Raw genomic sequence first — 24,820 nt, 5'->3', positions numbered from 1 at the left:
TTGTAATTTGCGTAATTATGTACTAACCAATTGAGTTCTTAAGTCTCAAGGTCACATTGTCGTTGTGATATCTATCGATGAGCTCCGGTAATCATTTAACAAAAGGTGGTCTGTGAGGTGGTTTACCTATTACGCGATAAATAAATAAACTTAAACTGCTGATTCCTTTTAGGGCTGATGCCTAACATTTTAGAAGAGATTTCCCTATAAACATGACCAAACTCCGTAGGACCCGTGATTCCAAGGACTGATGCCCAAAATTTTAGAAGAGATATCCCCGAAAAGTATGACCAAACTCCGTAGGACCCGGGGTTCCAAGGACTCTACGCTTGGTTGGTTTTCTCGAAACGTTCAAAACAAAATGGCACTAATTTATAATTCGCAATCATTTTGAGTCGAACAAAAAACCGATAACCCTGACCTTGATAAAGAATTAAGTTATTCCGAAACGAGTGTTGCTACGCCATTTTTGGGTCACGTTTTGCTTGACACGTGGACGCCACGTTTCTAGCCTCAAGGGTATTTTTTGGTGCTTGAATATGTGGCAAGTTCACGGTCTGCGTGGTGCTGGGTACCCCTACTTAGAATATGAGGTCGAAGCGTAAGCTGTGGTGCATAAACCACTGTTCCACATGCTTGCGTGTTTACACGATATCCTGATTACACAATGTTATTTGTGAGTATGTATTAAGTAGGTAGGTAACTAGACGGTGATGTGAGTAGGGGGCCTCCCAACAAAATTGGATGAACTGTGTGAAGAGGGCATAGGTTAAGAAGGAGAAACACGTGGTTTTGGATCCTACCGATCGACTCTTGATGCAATTCCAAGCACCATTATCGTCGAACATGTCCAATGGGACGAAGAGTTCGTCGTGCAATTCATTGAGTTTCCCGCCGGATCTTTTCAGTGGGTCGCAATTCTGATTCGGTGGTAGATTCAGCGAAGCACTGCTCTTGTTAGGGCAGATGTTAGCAAAGTCTCCCAGGCTGAGCCATTTGAGCTCGCTTCGGTGAAGCTAGTATAAGCTAGTATAGTTTTAAGTGCGTATTTCATTGAAAATTTTGGTACCCGTCTCCGGGATTCGAACACTGGCACAGTCGCATCGGTCGATGCGATTAAGCCGCGCGTCTTATCCTATAGACCACCATACTATAATTGTTTTTAATCAAAATAGCGGTATTAATTCCCGATGTACTAACATCCAATGCTGTGATCATTCGATGCGATGAGCTCTTGATAACTGCGTGGCCTTTTCAGCATATTATGAAATCGGGTCATCACTTTACATGATGTAAATCAAGCCAAGCAATTTAAAAAAAAAAACAGCAAATAACATGTATTTATGTATGTGTGTGTGTGTGTGTGTGTTTGTATGTTAGTATGTATATATATTGTTTTGTATATTATATGTATATATATTATTATATGTAATGTATATTGTATATATATTATTATATGTAATGTTTACTGTATGCACTAGCTTTGTTTTCCTAATTCTTCTTTCCTTTTGCGGGCCTACTGGAAGAGATTTCAACATGAAATAAGTAGTGCCCTTGTACTCTGTATCCTTATTGTCGTGTTTCGTCTAACAGCTGTGTGTACAAAATATATTAAATAAATAAAAACAAAAAAAAAGCATTAAACATTAAATAACGCAACCCGCTATTCTCGAAGTCGGTTTAATTCGAACTCCAACATACGCGAGGTTACGTATTCACCTTAAAGGAAAACTGGATCCGATTAAATAACGGATAATTCGTATCCAAAAATACACTTGACTTTTTATTGTAATACAAAAATAGATTCACGCAATGTGGAATACATTTAAATTCATTTGCGTATAAAATTATAAATGTATTAAGAGCGTTCGGTGAGAATGAAGTGAAGCAATTTTGCGGTAGGCGGACCACTCACTGGTGGTAGGACCTCTTGTGAGTCCGCACGGGTAGGTACCACCGCCCTGCCTATTTCTGCCGTGAAGCAGTAACGCGTTTCGGTTTGAAGGGTGGGGTAGCCGTTGTAACTATACTGAGACCTTAGAACTTATATCTCAAGGTGGGTGGCGCATTTACGTTGTAGATGTCTATGGGCTCCAGTAACCACTTAACACCAGGTGGGCTGTGAGCTCGTCCACCCATCTAAGCAATAAATAAAAAACTCAGTTTTTAAGTAGTTTCAAGAGCACGTGGACATCGCGACGTGAATGCCGCCTCCTACCTTGAGACATAAGGTCGAAATCTCAGTTTTATTGTATAACGATGTCCGCCGTATCGAAATTGCGACCCACCGAGAAGATCCGTCGGGAAACTCGGGGAATTGGGAAGAAATAGTGCCACTATTCTAGGCCGAAATTCTAAATTGTATTATTGTTTTGTGTTTCTTAATAGAGAAATATTTAGATTTGGTTTTTTTTCCTGATAGGTAGGTGCTTCTTTTGCTTACTATTTTCTTTATTACTTTATTACTTTTTTGAAGTGAAAACTTCTTTAGAATCGTTGTGATTTCAAACCGGATGCAACGGAAAAAACGACAGGTAAGAGACACAAATACAAAAATGTGTAGGATGAAGCCAGCAAAGAATGAGACAGAAATATACATACTATTTAATACAGCGCCATCTGTGAGATTTTTTAATACTAACGTGTGTATGAAAGCTCTTGTAGTGAATTTTTATTTAGGATTATACGTGAAATTAAAATATCAATTCACAGAGGGCGCTACCTTACAATTATTTACTAATGACAAAATTTTACATATACATACTTAAGACGTTTAGGATAATTGTATTTTAATTTTGGAAGGTTTCACTTCTACCACGTGTGAATTGCACACATTTTGTTTTTTTTATTACTAGGTATTATGTGCACATTTAAATAATACCAAGTACTAACAAGTATATTATACTTATAAATGTTGATTATTGTTATTAGAGCCGTTTCTCTTAAGCACGAGCTAATTTATTTGCTGAAATGGAGTTTAACAGCAAAAACAGCTCGTAATTATTTATAATATGTTAAAAGATAATATTATAATAACATTATCGGCCATTAATTCCCCTTACACATTATTATCAAAAAAACTAGAGGCAAATTTCGCTGATTCATGAAAATCATAATTTATATACCAATTATTTTCGATAAGAGATACCACGGTCCTTCGTTTTATGTAACTTTACTGGCAAATATTAAAATTGAGTTCCGTATCCTTGCTTTTATCCCACACTAGCGACCCGCCCTCGCTTCGCTTCGGAAACTGTAATTTATTATTGATTTCTCCACTATTTAATGGATGTTATTTATTATACATATAAACCTTCCTCTTCAATCACTCTATCTATTAAAAAAAACCGCATCAAAATCCGTTGCGTAGTTTTAAAGATTTAAGCATACATAAGGACAGATAGATATAGGGACAGAGAAAGCGACTTTGTTTTATACAATGTAGTGATTGTGGGGTCGGCGAAGCGTATCTTCTTATCATGCTGAATCTGGATTTGGCACGAGTATCACGACCGATTGCCTACCTCACGTCAACGCTCCTTGGGTTGTGGTGGGACTGGTGGTGGAACGTCTTGTGAGTCCGCACAGGTAGGTACCACCACCACCCTGCTTATTTCGTTTCGGTTGAAGAGAGGGACAGCCGTTGTACTGTCTAAACTGAGACCGTAGAACTGATATCTCAAGGTGGGTGGCGTATTTACATCGTAGATGTCTATGTGCTCCTGCAACCACTTAACACCAGGTGGGCTGTGAGCTCGTCCACTCGTCTAAGCAATAAAAAAAAAAAAAATTAGAACTAACCAAACAAGCAATCAAACAAACTAAGAAATTAATTTCGTCGTCGTACTTTTGTGAGGCCGTAAAAGTCAATCTATATATTAATACGTGAAGCAAAAGCTTTGTATCCCTTTTTACGAAAATTGCGCGCACGGAGGAGTAGTATGAAATTTTCAACACTTATAGAGATTATAGAGGAGAACTGCACAATGCTAATTTTTTTTTAAATAATGCGTAAAAGACACATTGAACCAATAAAGAAAACATTACACACACTACCATGTATTTGACACACACATGCATGCATACTATTTGTTTATTGTCAAACTTTTCTTTGCAGTCTGTCAGTTATAGTCTGTCAAATTGAGAATAGATTAAATACTGATTTCTCTTTATTAATATTTGTCTAAAGTGTAGTCTTGACGAAATCTGTGATTAAAGAAGTCCTTGACAATAGAATCATAATAGTGTACAAACTTTTAATTTCCATTAGTTATAGTCGAATTTCGACTACCAGGGGACCTCTAGTTTATGTAAATAAATATTTTAATAATGCTTTTAAATGAATAATAAACATATTTTTAAGAGACTCAATGTCTCGTCGCACACTAGACCAAAATTCCGGCAGCTTCCTTCACTGCGGACATGCGATTTGGATCCAAAAATACACTTGGCAATAATTTATTGTCACACAAAAATAGATTGTGATAACTTACAATACATTTGTCTTAAATTAGTTTCGCTTAGTAAATTATTGTCGTTCTCGGCACATGCGTACGTATTCCATTTGCAGGAAATTCGACATTTTTTTCCTCTTTAATATTTTTTGCCTATTGGTTTCTTGTGACGTCATGATTGCCAATGTCGAGTTTAAAAACATAAATTGACAATTATTGTTTACAAACTTAATCTGGTAAAATGAAAAAAACCAAGTGAAATGCGTTACAAGTTGTTTTATTTGAAGTTGTTAATCAATTGTATTGAAATTAAATGAAATGTGATAAAATTATACAAAGTCAAACGTCTTAGTAAAATAGTGAGAATCTATTGAGATATTCGATCAGATTATTGGAAAAACCTCCCTGTAGTCACATAATATGGCGACTTCGGTTTCATTTTCCCACACTCGATCAATTTCATAGATGCTAAACAATCAATAAGCCACCGTTATTGCACATTCAAAACCCTGAAGAAACACTGAATTAATAAAACTAGTGGTCCCCCCGTATTCAAAATTCGACTATAATTAATTGAAATTATAAGTTTGTACACTATTATGATTATATTGTAAAAAACTATACTTCTATAATCACAGATTTCGGCAAGACTACATACGCTATAGACAAATAATATTAAAGACAAACAATATTAATCCATTCTCACTTTGACCAGACTAAGCAATAAGAAGAGTTTGACAATAAACAAATAGTATGCATGCGTGTGTGTGTCAAATACATGCTAGTGTGTGTAATGTTTTTTATTTATTGAATTAATGTATTTTTTATGCATAACTAGCTGACCCGGCAGACTTCGTAGTGCCTCAATCGACCTAAAATAAACTTAAAACAAACAAAAGGAACTCGTCCGACGGGGGATACATCAAAGGAAAAACAAAATCGTTATTTTTATTTAATTCCCAGCATTTTCATATTTATCTACCTTTTAAACCTTCTCTGGACTTTCACAAATAATTCAAGACCAAAATTAGCCAAATCGGTCCAGCCGTTCTCGAGTTTTAGCGAGACTAACGAACAGCAATTCATTTTTACATATATAGATTTTAAAAAAAGTATTAACATTCTGCACTCCTTCTCTATGTTCTCTATAAGTGTGGGAAATTTCATACTCCTCCGTCCGCGCTATTTTGGTAAAAATCGGTATGATACTTCACGTATTAATATATAAAGATAAGACAATTCACGCAGCTCCGCTACTCGCGTTCCGGCCAAAAGACCTAATTCTGAATTCACATTCGATTAAACTCTAACGTGACGGACACAGTTCTTGAAGCACGACGCTCCTTAACAAATATTATTTATAATATTATAATCGAAGCCTACAACGAGATGTATGAAGAACTGAGTATTAATTAAATGTATGTATATTTTTTTATAGTTTTCATTCTACGAAACGTTACAAACACGTTTTTAATTATTATTATTTTAAATCTATGTATATTTGAGGTAATATTTTTTTGTTTATCTTGTACTTTGATACAACTTGCAAAACACTTTGTCTTAATAATAAAATCGTCAAGATAGTTAGTTAGACGCTGTAATGCGTGTTGCGAAGCAGTAGGGATCCATTTCGGTTTGATAGTGGCGAATCAACTGTAAAACTGAGAATTACGCGTGTCTCAAGAGAGAATAACAAAATTAACATTGTTGGTGTCTACGGGCTCCGGTAATCACTTAACACCAGGTGGGCCGTGAGTCGGTCAACCTAGCTAAGTTAAAAAAAAATTAAGAAGAAAATAGAAATATAACAAAAAGCTCTTAAAATAATATTAAAATCATTTATTGCATTTCACACTGGTACAGATTAATCCAAGTAAATAAATAATAGTTAAAAAAACTAACAAAATACGCTTTTATAGAAAATCCAACTAAAAAATAATAAAATAAATTTGAATTAAAAATAGTGTAAGAAAAAATGATTTTATTGTAAAAAAGCGTGCAAAATACAAATAATATAATATATACAAAAGCGCATTAAAAATGTGGTTCTTTTTTCCCCCACATTGTCATTGGTTGCCTAAGGGACTATTCCAACTTCGCGCGGACGGGTAAGTGAGCTCACGGGCTCAACTTGAGAGTATTTGCCAACACTAGCCCTAACAAGAGTAGTCGTTCGCGGAATCTATTACCGGATCGGAATCGCAACCCACTGAGAAGATCCGGCCAGAAAATCAGTAGGCTGTGTCTATGGAGCATATGTATGTTTTATATTCGGGTAATTCGAGTTTTTTGTTGTTGTTTTTCTTATTTTTATCGTAGTTTATACTACGCTTTAAGTCTGTGCACACGTAGTGTCTAGCCTTAAACCCCGCAATACACCAAAGGGGAACGAAGGTGTCTGAAAATCAGCTCTGTTCGATGCATCCACCTTGAACAGCAACAGCTGAACGACCGACCCATATCCGACCCAGACGACGGGGCAAATCAAAGCCGCCGTCGCCTAAAAGGTTTGCGTTTCCGATCCGGTGGTAGATTCTGCGAACCACTGCCCCTGCTGTGGCCAGTGTTAGCAAAGTCTCGAAAAAAGTCTCTCGGGTTTTTTTTTATTGCTTGGATGAGTGGACGAGCTCACAGCCCACCTGGTGTTAAGTGGTTACTGGAGCCTATAGACATTTACAACGTAAATGCGCCACCCACCTCAAGATATAAGCTCTAAGGTCTCAGTATAGTTACAACGGCTGCCCCACTCTTCAAACCGAAACGCGTTACTGCCTCACGGCAGAAATAGGCAGGGTGGTGGTACCTAGTCGCGCGGACTCACAAAAGGTCCTATCACCAGTAATTAGTAACTTCGCAAATTATAATTTTGCGGGTTTGATTTTTATTACACGATGTTATTCCTTCACTGTGAAAGTCAATCGTGAACATTTTTTAAGTACGAATTTCATTAGAAAAATTGGTACTCGCCTGCGGGATTCGAACACCGATGTATCGCTACATACGAATGCACCGGACGTCTTATCCTTTAGGCCACGACGACTTCAAAGCCCGTTGAGCCCGTGAGCTCACCTACCCGGGCGTATCTGGAATAACCTCTTAGGGTGGATTCGACCAAACTTAAATTTATACTCGAGTAACTATACGAGGAATAACCTATTCCATGATTTTAATCTCGAGTAAATCCATAGTCGTTTTTCCACGTAAACGAGAGCATACATAGAGTCAACTCGATTATGCCGTATTTTAGTGTGAAAAAGTAGCTGTAGTGTAAGATAGAGAGAGAGAGAGAGTATTCTTTATTGTACACCAAAAAACAAATAAACAGTGCGATACATTATCAAGATATCCAGCTGTCAAACATATTATTTTTATTTGTTGTTTGTTTGAGGGAATTGTCAAGTTTTGTCGTGTGGTTTTATCTTTTTTCGTTTAAACGTTGCATTACACAATGCCGGACTATTAATAATAATTTAGTGCATTGCGTTGACTTGAAATTAAAACAGAATAAATATTTATGAAATAACAGAAATCAGATGTTGGACTGACTGACGCCATTATTTTATTCTAGGAATAGCTCCGTTATTCCGTGCGAAACGGCGGTATAGTAACAATTCCCGAATAGGCCCACTATTCTTAGAATTGTAGATGGTAAAACGTAAAATTGATTTACTCTCGATTAACTGACGAGTTATTCTAAGAATAAGATTTACTCTTGTTTGGTCGAATCGACCCTTAGGCTACCAGTAAATAGGTAGGAAATAAATACTAAAATAAATAAATAAATAAATAAATACAAGCAGAGCTTGCTCAAGTAAGGAAGGCTGACCTTCATTAAGTAATTGTTAAATATACATAATATTTATATAATATAATAAAATAGCTTGCCTTTGTGAACTAAAAATTGCATTTAAATTACACATAAATATGTTTTTTATTTCTTTATTCGTCTCCCTTACAAAAACACCTTTAATATAATTTAAGATTCAAATTATTATATTATGATAAATGTATTATTATCATCAATCGCATCTTAATGTTATTAAGACAGTCAATTATTATTTTTTTCGTTTCATTTGATAATTTAATCAAAGAAGTCGTCTTCGCTTCAATATTTGTGAAATAATAATGAAAGCGATTTTTCTACAGGCTTTGTGTGCTTTTTAGCTATCAAGGGACTTTTTGGCGGGAACGCGAGCAGTGAAGTTGTGTGATTTGTTTTATTTTGTCTATTTAGTGTTTCTTCAGGTTTACATGTGTAATAATGGTGGTTTATTAACTGTTTAGTATCTGTGAAAGTGCACAAATATGGGAAAATGAAATAAATCCGCCGAACGTAGCTTTTCGGGATCCTCCAAAAAGTCCACTGAAAAAGTGTCAGTAATAAATAACCACCATTTTACTGAGATTAGGTTATTTCTTTCTTTCTTTAAGACGAAGTCTAAGTCTAGTCTATTCTATAGAAGTCTAGTCTTTCTTGACTATTACTTGACAATTCGCACGTGCGTCGAGACCCGATGGCGATACAATAGTTTTGTAACTTCGCCCTAACTTCCTGATACCCGTAACGACAGGACGAAATAAATAAAAAGTTGAAATTCATTGTTAGTTCGGTTTGTTTGTTAGGGGTAAATTTTTTTTGGTTTTTAAACAAAATATTATGCAACAGCGTACGATATTATGAAATTGATCGCTAAATATATGTATCTACACGAATTCTAAAAATAGTCACCGATAAAATAAGCTCGTATATATTTTCATACTGATACAATATTCGAGATATATTATACTATATGTAGATGCGTTTCCATCATAAATACAAAGGACATTTTTTTTTAATATTGATCCAAAAATAGTCATTGTAAATGAAACAATGAATTGTAAATGTATACGATGCAGCCAATAAAGTTTTAAATTCTTCGATAAAATGGTATGCTATGGAAATTGTTATTTTATTGCAGAGATGGATGGACGAGCTCACAGCCCACCTGGTGTTAAGTGGTTACTGGAGCCCCATAGACATCTACAACGTAAATGCGCCACTCACCTTGAGATACAAGTTCTAAGGTCTCAAGTATAGTTACAACGGCTGCCCCACCCTTCAAACCGAAACGCATTACTGCTTCACGGCAGAAATAGGCAGGGTGGTGGTACCAGCCCGCGCGGACTCACAAGAGGTCCTACCACCAGTAATTACGCAAATTATAATTTTGCGGGTTTCATTTTTATTACACGATGTTATTCCTTCACCGTGGAAGTCAATCGTGAACATTTGTTGAGTGCGTATTTCATTAGAAAAATTGGTACCCGCCTGCGGGATTCGAACACCGGTGCATCGCTTCAACACGAATGCACCGGACGTCTTATCCGTTAGGCCACGACGACTAAACCTGTCGTTAAGTGGTCAACGGAGCCCGTTAACGTCAAAAAGCGAACGCGCCACCCATCTTGAAACATGAGGTCTCTACCACGAAAAGTATTTCCGTCATCATGGAAGTTATTCGTTAAGAGTTAAGTCAAATAAGGCATTATAAATTTTTAAATTATAATATTTTTTTTATTTTATTTGTTAAATTAATTTTATTTTACAGTTTTTCGTTATAAAATTTATAAGAGAATACAAGTTTTATTTTAATTTTAATATTAAAAATATAATCGAATTTCATTTAATTTAGTACCTACTTAATTTTCATTATATACTTGCCCGATAAAATAAATATGGGCATAGTATTATATAGATTTAGCCTACGGACCTAATGGCTTGAGGTGCGTTTGAAATGATGTCCACAGGCACATGACCCTTTAACACCAGGCGTGCGATGAAGTAATTTAGTGTAAGAAATATTATAAGCGAACAAAAAGTTCAACGAGCTCGCGGGCCACTTAATGTTGAATGGTCCGTGAATACCGAAGCCTGATGTTTAGTGGTGTTTAGAGACTTACTGATAAGACTCCTTATGAGCTCGCGCGGGTAGGTACTTTAATGCGAAGTCTACCGCGAAGCAGTAATGCATTTTTTAAATTATTATTTTATTGCATAGATGGGTGGACGTGCTCACAGTCCTCCTGGTGTTAAATTGTTACCGGAGCCCATAGACTTCTGTAACGTAAATGCCGAGAGTTCTAAGGTCTCAGTATAGTTACAACGGCTGCCCCACCCTTCAAACCGAAGGGTGGTAGGATGGTAACCGTGCGGACTCACAAGAGGTCCTAGCACTAGTAAAGTATATAATGTAAAATGGAAATGTTTATCTTAAATAGTTCTACAAAAAACCTCGCGATAGTATATATTTATCTTTGATGTGTAAGCAATGATCCCCGAAATAGTGAACCCCGAAATGATTAGATTTTTCTTTGTTATGTTCTTTTTTAATTGTTTGTTACTGTCAAATCATAAGTTCCCGAAAATTATAGAAAGATAATTCATTTTATAGTATCTTCAGATCCTGTTTATCTTATTTAAGGTTCCGTCATTACTACATATAATATTGTATCTTCAAATCTGGCGCGATTTTTTAATAGTGTGGGAGTGCTCTGAGTGAGGAATTGTTATTACCATCGCACCGCCCGCCGCCGGAGTAGAGTTCATCCATACTACCTGGAGCCACTGCGTTCATCTACAGTGCGTTTCCAGAGATCTTTTTTGCCACGTACCATCCGGCTTTGGAATGAACTCCCCTCCACGGTGTTTGCCGAGCGCTGTGACATGTCCTTCTTCAAACAAGGCTTGTGGAAAGTACTTAACGGTAGGCAGCGGCTTGGCTTTGCCCCTGGTATTGCTGGAGTCCATAGGCGACGGTAACCACTCACCATCAGGTGGGCCGTATGGTTGGCGGTGTATCGCGTCCCGACCCGGCAGGCTGGTTCTGGTCCAGCGGGGTATTCCGGGACACCAGCGGCACCGTCTGGGCGGCCCGACGGGCTGCCGTACCGAGACGGCCGACGTTTCAGAGCCTTCGATTCGCCTCGAAGGCTCCGTCGGCTGGGCGTCCTTGGGGTGAGCCGCGCCGTCTGGTTGTAGTGTTGACCGCGGTAAACCCCCTACCTCATCCGGGTTCTAGCCTTGTAGGAGGTACGGACCCAGGACCGAAATAAAAAAAAAAGGTGTGCCGTATGCTCGTCTGCAAAAACGGGCAATAAAAAAAATTTAATGAAATATATATTTGAGGCTCCGTCTTCACAATATGGTTCCCCGATGTCTACGATAATCACCACGAATCCTATTTATTCTTAATCAAGCAATTAGTTAATGAAAGGATATGACGATGATAAAAAACAAAAAATACCTAAAAATAATTTAAAAAAATGTTGTGCAATTCATTGGCTAATAATTAATTCTCACCAAAACTAGTTTTTTTTTCTTCTTCGTCTTCTTAAATATAATTAAATTCTAATGTATTAGAATTCATATTACAAAGATAAAAAAAATTATGTTTTGAGACTATTAACATATTATTATAACGAATACATACGTGTTACAAAAATAGATTTTTGAATTCTCGTCGTCAAGACGATAATACGATAATGTATTTTGACAATACGCTACAAGGGTTCAGGTAACCACTTAACACCAGTTGGGCTGTGAGCTCGTCCACCCATCTACGCAATAAAAAAATAGCAGCGTATAGTAAGTCTATACTAATATTATAAAGAGGAAAGATTTGTTTGTTTGTTTGTTTCGAATAGGCTCCGAAACTACTGGACCGATTTGAAAAATTCTTTTTCCATTAGAAGCCGACATTGTCCCTGATGAACATAGGCTACTTTTTTAAAAAAAATTTTTTTTTTTTTTTGTTTCATGTGTGTTTTAATGTTTCCGAAGCGAAGCGAGGGCGGGTCGCTAGTCAATAATAAATATAGTACAGTACAATGTGAGCGTGTCCATAACAATGTATGGTGCGCGATAGTATTGTGCTATGAGCTATATAATAGGTTGGGGAATAGGTATTTTCGCATTATGGTATGTATGAACTTGTAATAAAATCTCTTTGGATATACTATTTGTATCTGGCTGGTTTTGGTGTCATTAAAAGTTTAAATTTTAAAGAAGATAATCCCAAATTCAAATTAGGAAAATGTGTGATTTTTATTTATTTTTCGTACTGTCAAGATGAGTGAATCTAATGAACAAATTGGATACATTTTAAAATTTTACTACAAAAAAGGTAAAAATGCAAGGCAAGTCGCGAAAAAATTTGGCGTAGTTTATGGACCTAGTGCAGTGTCCGTGAGAGTAGCACAAATTTGGTTTAAGCGTTTTCAATCCGGAAATTTTGATGTCAAAGATGCACATCGCTCTGGTCGCCTTATTACGAATAAAATGGATGCCATTTTTGAAAAAGTGGAACAAGATCGGCATATCAGTATTTACGACGTAGCTGAAGAACTGGGCATTGACCACAAAAGAGTTTTGACGCATTTGAAAAAAAAAAAAAAAAACTGGGTACACAAAAAAGTCCGATATTTGAGTACCTCACGAGCTCACTGAAAGAAACCTAATGAACCGTGTTCTGATTTGTGATTCTTTATTACGACGTAATGAAACCGAACCGTTTTTGAAGAAGCTGATAACTGGTGATAAAAAGTGGATCACGTACGACAAGAACGTGCGAAAAAGGTCGTGGTCAAAGGCCGGTCAGGCTTCACAGACTGTGGCGAAACCCAGGTTAACTCGCAACAAGGTGATTCTGTGTGTGTGGTGGGATTGGAAGGGCATTATTCATTATGAGCTGTTACCACCGGGCATGACCATCGATTCTGAACTCTTCTGCGAACAACTCATGAGATTAAAGCAAAAAGTTGAGAGAAAGCGGCCAGAATTAATCAACAGAAGGGGTGCGGTTTTTCATCACGATAACGCTAGACCTTCACACATATTTAGCCACTTAGCAAAAAGTAAGAGAGCTTGGCTGGGAGGTGTTAATGCATCCGCCGTATAGTCCTGACCTTGCACCTTCAGATTTCCACCTGTTTCGGTCTCTTCCAAATTCTTTAGGTACCTAGTGTCAGGTTAACATCACAAGTGGACTGCCAAAACCAACTATCGCGGTATTTTGATCAGAAGCCCCAAAATTTCTATAGCAATGGGATCATGTCCCTGCCTATACAAGATGGCAAAAGTTATCGAACAAAATGGTACCTACATACTTTAGTTAAATGTAAATAAACTATATTAAAAAATGTTGTGAATTTTCTTAAAAAATGCGAAGAAAATTTTCCCCAACCAGTGAGCGCTTTGCTCTTTTTTGCTATGAAGCAACGATTGGTTCTGATTTTAGCACTAGGGGTCCGTATCTAATACAGTCGAGGTTCCGAAACTTTTTAAAGGTTTTAAATGGTTACCGGGGCCAATAGACATCTACAACGTAAATGCCGCCACCCACGTTCAGACATGAGTTCTAAGGTCTCCGTTTGAATAGTACAACGGCTGCCCCACCCTTCAAACCGAAACGCATTACTGGTACACGGCAGAAATAGGCAGGGTAGTGGTACCTACCCGCGCGGACTCACAAAAGGTCCTATCACCAGTAATTAGTAACTTCGCAAATTATAATTTTGCGGGTTTGATTTTTATTACACGATGTTATTCCTTCACTGTGAAAGTCAATCGTGAACGTTTGTTAAGTGCGTATTTTATTAGAAAAATTGGTACCCGCATGCGGGATTCGAACACCGGTGCATATCGCTCAACACGAATGCACCGGACGTCTTATCCTTTAGGCCACGACGACGACACGCTACAAGTATACGGCACTATATAGTATAGCGTAGTCTGAAAGCAGCTTTAGTCGCGCCGATGTTGGCAAGCCCGAGGTTGAATGGTGAAAGTGGTTATGATGATTCCTTGATATTATTTCGGTCTCACTGAAATGCCAGGACCTGTTCCGGGCGGCGTCCTCATGACGACCTTGCCGATTCCGTTTACGGTCATTTCAATGATACGCTATATTTTTAAACGATTCTATTTTTGGCGTTTTTCCTTATTTATTTTCGTTCGATGCGTCATTTTTTTTAAATGAATTAATTAATATTTAATTTTTCATTTTAATCATTAATTACAAAGATAAATGTGGCGTATTAAGCGAAAGGTCGTTTAAAGCGAATAGCCTTCCTTTTCTATTTTATTGTGATGTATACAATGAGATATATATATATATATATATATATATATATATTAATATTCATGTTCAATCTCTATATATAAAAATAATATAAAAACAAACAATTTTGTTTTTCCTTTGATGTGTCCCCTTGATGTGTCTTTTATTTATCGATTGAGGCACAACGAGTCTGCCGGGTCAGCTAGTTAATTAAATAAATATTTTGCGTACAATAATAATTCGATAAGGCACACACTGTCGGTAGACATTACGTTCTTGCCTATTTTTCTAGACCTAACCGCAGCCACCGATTGAGCTGTTATAATTCTTATTTATATGTTCTTATAGTGCATTAAACAAAACGATGTTTGGTTTTATTCGCCAACGTAATTTCATTATACTCATTCGATAGTTTGCAGTTTTAGCTTCTTTTTTATTGCTTAGATGGGTGGACGAGCTCACAGTCCACCTAGTGCTAAGTGGTTACTGGAGCCCATAGATATCTATAACGTAAGTGCGCCACCCACCTTGAGATATAAGTTCTAAGGTCTCAAGTATAGTTACAACGGCTGCCCCACCCTTCAAACCGAAACGCATTACTGCTTCACGGCAGAAATAGGCAGGGTGGTGGTACCCACCCGCGCGGACTCACAAGAGCTCCTACCACCAGTTCAGTGTATTTTCCTATATACTATCTGTGACCCAGAATCTTTCAATGTAATTTTTACCAACTATGAGATATCAGGCTAACTTGAAAATTTGCACAAATATAAAGAATCTATGACAATATAACACTTTAGTCTGACTTCTTCACCAAGAATAAAAAGCTTTCATTTTTACTTTGGCTTTCAATTTAGTTAAGTAATTTTTCTTACTTTTTTAAAGGATATTCAGTAGTTGCAACTGGAACAAACCTACCACCAGTAATTACGCAAATTACAATTCTGCGGGTTTGATATTTTTTACTTAGTCCATTATATTTCCAAAGTTTAAAAATCAGACAGCACGCAGTACAGTTCTCCAGACCGGAAATTCGAGAGTCAATCAGTTGAATGTGAGTTAAATTCTTTTAAACAAAAAGTAGGGTAGTGTAGTTTGTAGGGTTTTTTTAAGGACCACACCGGACTTCTATGACCAGACTTGTGCTATGAGATCGAAATTTCAACTGTATTCTCGCAAAAAACACACCGGCACGTCTGCTTCATTCGCAGTCGCATAGTCTTTGTATCGTCGAGACATGAAAACCCTATAGTCCTGGCCGCCGGTAATTATATACCCGATCCTGTGGACCGAATGGTAAACAGTCGACGTCGCCCTAAGCACTTCATTACGGATCCTCTCGATCCATTAACGGTGCTTTTAGGTACCACAAGCACCGATCACCGTCCTCGCCGAACCCGTTGCTTGCGGCGAAGGGTTCGACGAGTAAATTAGCCCTCAGACACAGCCCATTGAGTTTCTCGCCGGATCTTCTCAGTTGGTCGCGTTTCCGATCCGGTGGTAGATTCTGCGAAGCACTGCTCTTGCTAGGGCCAGTGTTAGCAACACTCTTGCTAGGGCCAGTGTTAGCAACACTCCCGGTTTGAGCCCCGCGAGCTCATCTACTAGTTCGGTGAATCTAGAATAACACCTCAAAGTTACTAGAATAGCTAGGAAAACAAAAAATTCTCGAGTATCCCCAACGTATTTACACAGACTAGTGGTCCCGCAGTAGTCGAAATTCGACTATAATTGAAATTATAAATTTGTAGACTAATATGATTCTATAGTCAAAAACTATTATTATACTTCTATAACCACAGATTTCGCGAAAACTACACTATAGACAAATAATATTAAAGACAAACAGTATGTACATATTAATCTATTCTCAATTTGACCACGACTATAAGCTATAAGAAAAGATTGACAATAAACAAATAATATGCATGCGTGTGTACCATGTGTGTAATGTTTTTATTCATTGATTCAATGTATTTTTTATGCATAATTTTAAAAAAATATTAACGTTCTGCACTCCTTCTGTATATTCTCTGTAAGTGTGGAGAATTTCATACTCTTCCGTCTGCGCAATTTTCGTAAAAATGGATACAAAGTTTTTGCTTCACGTATTAATATACAGATACTCACCAGTCTCTAAGAGCTGAGCGAACATGCTCTGGACATTCGAGTGGTGGTGTTTCCAACGCAGGCAGTACTGTTGCGGCGTCATCTTCGTCAGACCCGATCCTCCTTGGTCCACACGCTTCTGGGCGTCCACTTAAACCGATTAAACTAGCTTTGGTATAGAAGTCAATAGCGCTTCCTTGTTTTGGTTTGGTTCTTTTGGTCGAATTTTGATATATATAGATATATTTTTTATTTTTTTAAACTAAATTAAGAGTATTATAAATGTGGAATGTAGCTTCGTCTTTGGCGGGCGCGTTGTTACCTGGAACAATTGAAAGCTGTTTAATTCGAGGGCTCATTCGGAATAATGTTGCACAGAATTGGTATTGTTAAGCCGGTAAGAGTAGCGCCATCTATCGCCGAATAGCCGAAACGAATATCGAAGGAACTCGTAACGTTGAGAAAGGTAGTGAAGTACAACGCCATCTGTTGTCAGATAGCGGAAACACACAATACTCGACTTGCGAGGAATGTTTTTGACGATTCTAGGGATTGCGTCTCGATTATAAAAGCGTTGCAGAGATGGCGCGCAGTCAGTCAGTAATCGGAACTACTCGAAGCGAAACAGCGAACGGATCACCTGAAGCGAAGCGGAAGAAGCGAATTGAGAATTTTAAAGTGTTTGTGAAGTGTTCTAAGTGCTAATACAGTGTTAACTTGTGATTCGGTAGATTTTTTTTTTATTGCTTAGATGGGTGGACGAGCTCACAGTCCACCTGGTTTTAAGTGGTTACTGGAGCCCAAAGACATGTTTATCCCGAACCCCAGCGCGTAACAGTATTTAAAAGGGTGGGAGTTTAGTTGCGAACGAACCTATACCAGTCTAGAGTTGAAATTGAGATTTCGGGGTTTTTATTATGCTAAGGTCAGTATTGTTTCGAATGCGCTTTTATCAGCTCGGTCTGTATCTTATCTATATATCTCTATGTAACGGAATCTTTGAACGTCATTTTCTTAAACTTGAAGACGTCCTATTAACTTGACAATTTAAGTCGTCGTGGCCTAAAAGATAAGACGTACGGTGCATTCGTGTTCAAGCGATGCACCGGTGTTCGAATCCCGCAGGCGGGTACCAATTTTTCTAATGAAATACGTACTCAATAAATGTTCACGATTGACTTCCACGATGAAGGAATAACATCGTGTAATAAAAGTGAAACCCGCAAAATTATAATTTGCGTAATTACTGGTGGTAGGACCTGTTGTGAGTCCGCGCGGGTAGGTACCACCGCCCTGCCTATTTCTGCCGTGAAGTAGTAATGCGTTTTGGTTTGAAGGGTAGGGCAGCCGTTATAACTATACTGAGACCTTACAACTTATATCTTAAGGTGGGTGGCGCATTTACGTTGTAGATGTCTATGGGCTCCAGTAACCACTTAACATCAGGTGGGCTGTGAGCTCGTCCACACATCTAAGCAATAAAAAAAAAAAATCGCACGCGCGTCGAGAACCGATGGCGATACAATAGTTTTATTACATTGACCTAATATCGCGAGCAGGATAACAAGGATAAAATAATCTTAATATTCTACTCGTTAATGAATGCTTGAAGTCACGACGACTTCACCTTTTTTCGTCTATTTATTTTATTTTATTGCTTAGATAGGTGGACGAGCTCACAGCCCACGTGTTGTTAAGTGATTACTGGAGCCCATAGACATTTACAACGTAAATGCCGCCACCCACCTCGAGATATGAGTTCTAAGGTCTCAGTATAGTTACAACGGCTGCCCCACCCTTCAAACCGAAATGTATAACTGCTTCACGGCAGAAATAGGCAGGGCGGTGTTACCTACTCGCGCGGACTCACAAGAGGTCCTAGCACCAGTAATTATGCAAATTATAATTTTGCGGGTTTGATTTTCACGATGTTATTCCTTCACCATGAACATTTGTTGAGCACGTATTTCATTAGAAAAATTGGTACCCACCTGGGATTCGAACACCGGTGCATCGCTACGCATACGAATGCACCGGACGACTTATCTCTTAAGCCACGACAACTTATGTATGTATTATTCGTCCTATTTAATTCGAGGATACGTCCAATATGAAGTCAAGTCAAATTTAGTTGATCGGTCTATTAAGATAATACAAGTACGTCTCTATTTAAATCTGAACTGTTCGTTGATTTGTTCGTATAAATACGACACAAGTACGTACGAACAGCAAACAGAAATGTTTCCTTAACTTGTCAAACAATCAACTTTTTGTTTGTCCAGAGACGGATTCAGAGATTGGGATAATTGAGACCCAAAATATACATATATTGCATTTTAATTCGAAAGACGAAAACTCGATTTAAAAGCGCAATTCGCACGCCAAACTTTCAGTAAGCATTATAAAGTGAAATATGTATAAACATTACTTACTACTGCATAGTATAAAACAAAGTCGCTTTCTCTGTCCCTGTATCTGTCTGTCCCTTATGTATGCTTAAATCTTTAAAACTACGCAACGGAGTTTGATGAGGTGGTACCTACCGGTGCGGACTCACAAGAGGTTCTACCTCCAGTAATATGCAAATTATAATTTTGCGGGTTTAATTTTTATTACACGATGTTATTCTTTCACAGTGGAAGTCAATCGTGTACAATTTTTATGAACGTATTTCTTTAGAAAAATTGGTACTCGCCTGCGGGATTCGAACACCGTGGCATCGCTCGACACGAATGCACCGGACGTCTTATCTTTTAGTCCACGACGACTTCAGTGCTTATCAGATCTCCCAGAGGCCTAGACATAACATAAGCCCCGCTATCTTCTTTTCAGACATGAGGCTGAAGTTTCAATTAAGGTTACACGTCCTCCAATACAAGAAGAAAATCTTAGCGGCATAAATAGGCAAGATGATGTTAGTTACCTCTGCGAGCCTTCTATACGACATAGCTAAGAACATCAACATAGCGAATTTAATAACAAGCCTTTTACCTATGAAGTTGCCATTTTAAGAATACTGGCCATTTGAAACGTAATTTATGTATGATCGGCAATAAATTCTTAATTTAAAATGTATTATTTATTTTAATATATTGAATTATATTTTCAAATTCGTGTCATTTGTTTATTTTGATTAGTGTTTTGTTTTGATTACATTTGTATATTTTACGTCAATATGCACACGATAAAAATATGAGTATTTATAGAATATGGGTTCCGTAGCGGTAGCAATTCCGCACAATCGACTCAAGACATTAATGACGTGACCACTACAAAGGAATGCACGACTCTATATTGGTTTGAAGGCTTCCGATATGGAAATTTTGATTTAAATAAATAATAGTTTAAAAAAACTAAGAAAATATGCTTTTAGCTTTTTTTAAACAATTATTAAGTTCGTTTTTTTAAACTATTATTTATTTTTCATTTTTTAGTTGAATTTAAATTTTTTCAATATATTTTTTTAATATTGAATTGCCATCAGTCCTTAATCAGTATACCAAATTTCGAGTTAATCTGACGTTTTGAAGGGGGTAAAAATCATGTTCAAATATTCCGTTACATACTAACATACATACGTCTGAAGCTAATAAAAGCGTATTAAAAATGACCACTGTCGTCGCACGAAAACTAAAATCAGCAACGAGGAATTAAAGGCGATAGTGGAAGCTGACGATACTCAATCTACCGCTGAGTTAGTAACAGCTTTCAACGTTAGCATCAAAACAAATATTAGTCTATTTGCGTCAAATTGGCAAGGTAAACAAACTTGAACTCGTCAAGGTATACCTTGCGTCGCTCAATAGACGCAGAATTGAGGAAATTTTGAAGCGCACCCTTCTGATAAAAAATGGGTTCTTTTTGATAATCGCATGCAGTCATAACGTTGACTAAACCCGGATTCAACACGTAGTCATTGCCTCTAATGAAAACTTACGCCTAAAACAATCATGATCACAATTTTTCCTCTACCTATTCACTGGTAGCCTAAGAGGCTATTCAAGCTGCGCGCGGGTTAGGTGAGCTCACGGGCTCCAACTGGCAGAATTTTCTAACAGCGATCCTAGCAAGATCAGTGCTTCGATTCAACACCTGAGAGACGGCAACAAAAGCCTCTGAGGAGTTTGTTGGTTCCAACACGCCGGTCTTCTTTAGGAAGGGTACTTAAAATTTCCTCTGCGCTGGCAAAGATGCATCAATACTCTGAGTGCACATTTGGATTGATAAAACAAAATAATTATTATAAAATGACGACTTTTGTATATTTTTCGGCATATTAAACGGAAACATAGATTTGCATTCAAAGTTAGCATTGGAAACCTTCAGCGGTAGATTGAGTATCGTCAGCTTCCATTATAGCCTTTAATTCGTCATTATCGATTGTAGTTTTCGTGTGACGACGGGGTTCATTTTTTACATTAAAATTTATTTCCATATCGGAAGCCTTCAAATCAATATAGAGTCGTGCGTTCGTTTGTAATGTTCACGTCATTAATGTCTTGAGCCGATTGTGCGTAATTGCTACCGCTACGGAACCAGTATTCTATAAATACTCATATTTTTATCGAGTGCATACTGACGTAAAATATACAAATGTAGCCAAAACAAAATAAAAAAAACAAATGACACGAATTTGAAAATAGAATTCCATATTTTTAAAATAAAAAATGACATTTTAATTTAGAATTTATAGCCGATCATGCATAAATTACGTTTCAAATGACCAGTATTCTTAAAATGGCAACTTCATAGCTAAAGACCTGTTATTAAATTCGCTATGTGGATGTTCTTAGCTCTGTGGTATTGAAGGCTTGCAAAGGTAGCCAACTTAATTAATTGAAACTTAATTGAAACTTCAGCCTTAGGTCTGAAAAGAAGATAGCGGAGCTTATGTTATGTCTAGGGGATTTCATAAGTACTAAAGTCGTCGTGGCCTAAAGGATAAGACGTCAAGTGCATTCGTATCTAGCGATGCACCAGTTTTCACGATTGAGTTGTTCAATCTATACTAATATTATACTAATATTATAAAGAGGAAAGATTTGTTTGTTTGTTTGTATCGAATAGGCTCCGAAACTACAGAACCGATTTTAAAAATTCTTTCACTGTTTGGAAGCTACACTATTACCGAGTGACATCTTTTTTGAAAAAATTAGGGATCCTTACTGAAACTCTAATAATGTAACCTAAGATGTAAAAAACTTACCTAAAATAGTCTTTCCATCGCGTGCCGACCCGAACGGAGTCGGAGCAGGCCGCTAGTAATTAATAATCATGCAATAATATGTGTGTTTCTAATCATATGACCACCACTATATATACTCAGAGGCAAGCCTTACTTCTTCGATTCATCACAACCGATATAATGTATATATCCCACAGCTCCGCCAAACGAATCTAAAACGTAGGCTAACGTTCCAACTCCATACAAATTTGCGTTAACTTTTACGCTATCGAGAACGTTAAAAAGCTCGCACTAAGCACACCCTGACCCCAAAGTAAGATCCGTTAATCTATGGGAACTGGAGAATAACAAGCTTACATTATATACGTTTTTAACATATAGATCAGGTTAGGCCAATCGACCGACAGCGGTTATTAGTCGAATCGATTATGGCAAGGAAAAAATATTTAACCCATGGAACAGACCGAGCAATGTAAGGAAAACGCAACGAAACAAGTTATTACTAGAAGCCACATAGACACAGCCCACTGAGTTTCTCGCCGGATCTTCTCAGTGGGTCGCGTTTCCTATCCGGGGGTAGATTCTGCGAAGCACGGCTCTTGCTAGGGTTCGTGTTAGCAACGTCGTCAGGTTTGAGCCCCGTGAGCTCACCTACTAGTTAAGGTTACGCTGAAATAGCCTCTCAATGCTATCAGATTAGGTAGAAAAAAAAAAACTAGAAGTAGGTAAAATTTCATTAATATGTTAATTTTTTATATGAACTGAATTATGTTCTTTCATTAAATTTGGAGGAATGTCATTGGTAGATCGCAGAGGGTAGCGTCAGTAAGCAGTTGCTTCTAATCATTTTAGCGACCACTGATATTAAGCACCCAGATAAATAGCAAAGAAATCTGTTAGTCGCACGAATGTTTGCGCGGTGCGGGAATCGAAGCCACGACCCCCGGCCCAGCCCAAGTCGGAGCCGCAATAAGCGTATGCTTATTGAACGCTGTACGGTAATTTTCATTTCTTCACCCCACCCCCGTAATGAACACCGAAAATTTGAGAAGGCGGCACGACATGAAAACCCTCTTGTCGTGGCCGCTGGAATTACATACCCGATCCTGTAGACCGAATGGTAAACAGTCGACGTCGCCCAAAACACGTCATTACTGATCCTCCCGATCCCTCGACGGTGCTTTTAAGTACCACAAGCACTGGTCACCGTTCTCGTCGAGCCCGTCGCTTGCGATGAAGGGTTCGACCAGTAAATTAACACATAGACACAGCCCACTGAGTTTCTCGCCGGATCTTCTCGGTGGGTCGCGTTTTCGATCCGGTGGTAGATTCTGGGCTCTTGCTAGGATTCGTGTTAGCAACGTCGTCAGGTTAGAGCCCCGTGAGCTCACCCCGTGAACAAAAAAAAGAACACCGAAATCCCTCCCTGAACACACGATAAGTCCCTAAACCTCTGACACGGACGCAATAATTGGTTCGAAAAAAAAAGAAAAATAATAATTACGTCACAAACACGATAGCTTATCAAATAGTTCTGGATGTAGAAAAACAATCAAAAACACAAAATTATTCCATTCGAAATTATTCAAGATAAGTACCGACAAATTACATTGGCCCGATAAGTTTTTGTGAGGGCATATTGGTTAAATTGAATTTGCATTCCATTCCCTTTTAATCTGATAACTTTGGATAGACATAGAGATACACTAGCCGACCGCGGACATGTTTTTTTTAACTACCTATTGGTAAGAATCTCGAGGGGTAATTCTAGCTGCACTCGACTGTCGAGCGTCTATGGGAGCTCACGGCCCACCTGGTGTTAAGTGCTTACTGGAGCCCATAGACATCTACAACGTAAATGCCGCCGCCCACCTTGAGATATGAGTTCTAAGGTCTCGGTATAGTTACAGCGGCTACCCCACCCTTCAAACCGAAACGCATTATTGCTACACGGCAGAAACGTGGTACCTATCCGTGCGGACACACAAGACGTCCTACCACCAGTAATTAAGCAAATTAATTTTTTTTGGGTTTGATTTTTATTACACTATGTTATTCTTTCACCGTGGAAGTCAATCGTGAATGTGTTAAGTACGTATTTCATTAGATAAATTGGTACCCGCCTGCGGGATTCGAACACCGTTGCATCGCTATATACGAATGCACCGGACGTCCTATCCTTTAGGCCACGACGACTGGGTCCGCAGCGAGAACGCTTAGCATACGCATACGATTACATAAAGACGCGAAGATTCATTATATATGTTACGGTAAATGTACACTCTTGGGAAATGTACACTTTTACCGGTAAATGTGTAAATTTTAGTGGTAGGCAGCGGCTTGGGTCTGCTCCTGGCGTTGCTGAAGTCCATGGACGACGGTAACCACTCACCGTCAGGTGGGCCGTATGTTCGTCTGCCTACAAGGGCAACAAAAAAAAAGGTTAGGTATATGTGAACTGATGATAATGTATATGTACATTTCCGCGGCAAATGTGTACTCCTGCCTTCAGGTATTGGTAAATGGATACTCTTACCTTGATGTTTTAAAAAAAGTTGAAATACAAATACTTAGATGAATAATGTTGTTGTAGTAAAAAAATATTTATTTAAATAAACATAATACAAAAGGCTTTAATAACGAAAACTATTTTAATAAAAAAATGTAAATGACAAACAAAACATACTTGTCTTTGCATATAACAGCGGTCGGGGAACCGGGTTGAATTACCCCAAATGGGATAAAATGATGTTTTGGGGAGTAAAAATGAAACTTTTGTGAATAAAAAGTATATATTGAAGTGAAACTTCTTTAGAATCGTTGTGATTTCAAACTCGATGAAACGAAATGAAACGAAACGAAAAAATAAGTCCATAGAGACACAAATACAGGATAGGATTCAGTCCGCGAGAGAATGTGATAGAACACAATCCCGAAAAAAATCATTTAAATTAAAAAAAGCTTTTAATGGGGGC

The 24,820-nt window shown here is 37.9% G+C and overlaps 1 protein-coding gene across 2 annotated transcripts in view; it reads right to left on the bottom strand.

The window, feature by feature from the left end:
- Positions 1 to 24,820, bottom strand: part of LOC114247089 (uncharacterized) — a 109,277-nt gene that overhangs the window by 45,091 nt on the left and 39,366 nt on the right. For both annotated transcript variants that reach the window (XM_028179929.2, XM_028179925.2), the window contains exon 2: positions 16,682 to 16,982. In XM_028179929.2, the coding sequence (XP_028035730.2) occupies positions 16,682 to 16,763 (82 nt within the window). In that variant the 5' untranslated portion in view covers positions 16,764 to 16,982. The remainder of the gene's footprint in view (positions 1 to 16,681; positions 16,983 to 24,820) is intronic.

This window comes from Bombyx mandarina, chromosome 24, assembly GCF_030267445.1.
Source record: "Bombyx mandarina strain Sakado chromosome 24, ASM3026744v2".
Classification (NCBI taxonomy): domain Eukaryota; kingdom Metazoa; phylum Arthropoda; class Insecta; order Lepidoptera; family Bombycidae; genus Bombyx; species Bombyx mandarina.
Note: the sequence above shows the minus strand (reverse complement) of the source record. Positions and strands in the feature narration are given on the sequence as shown.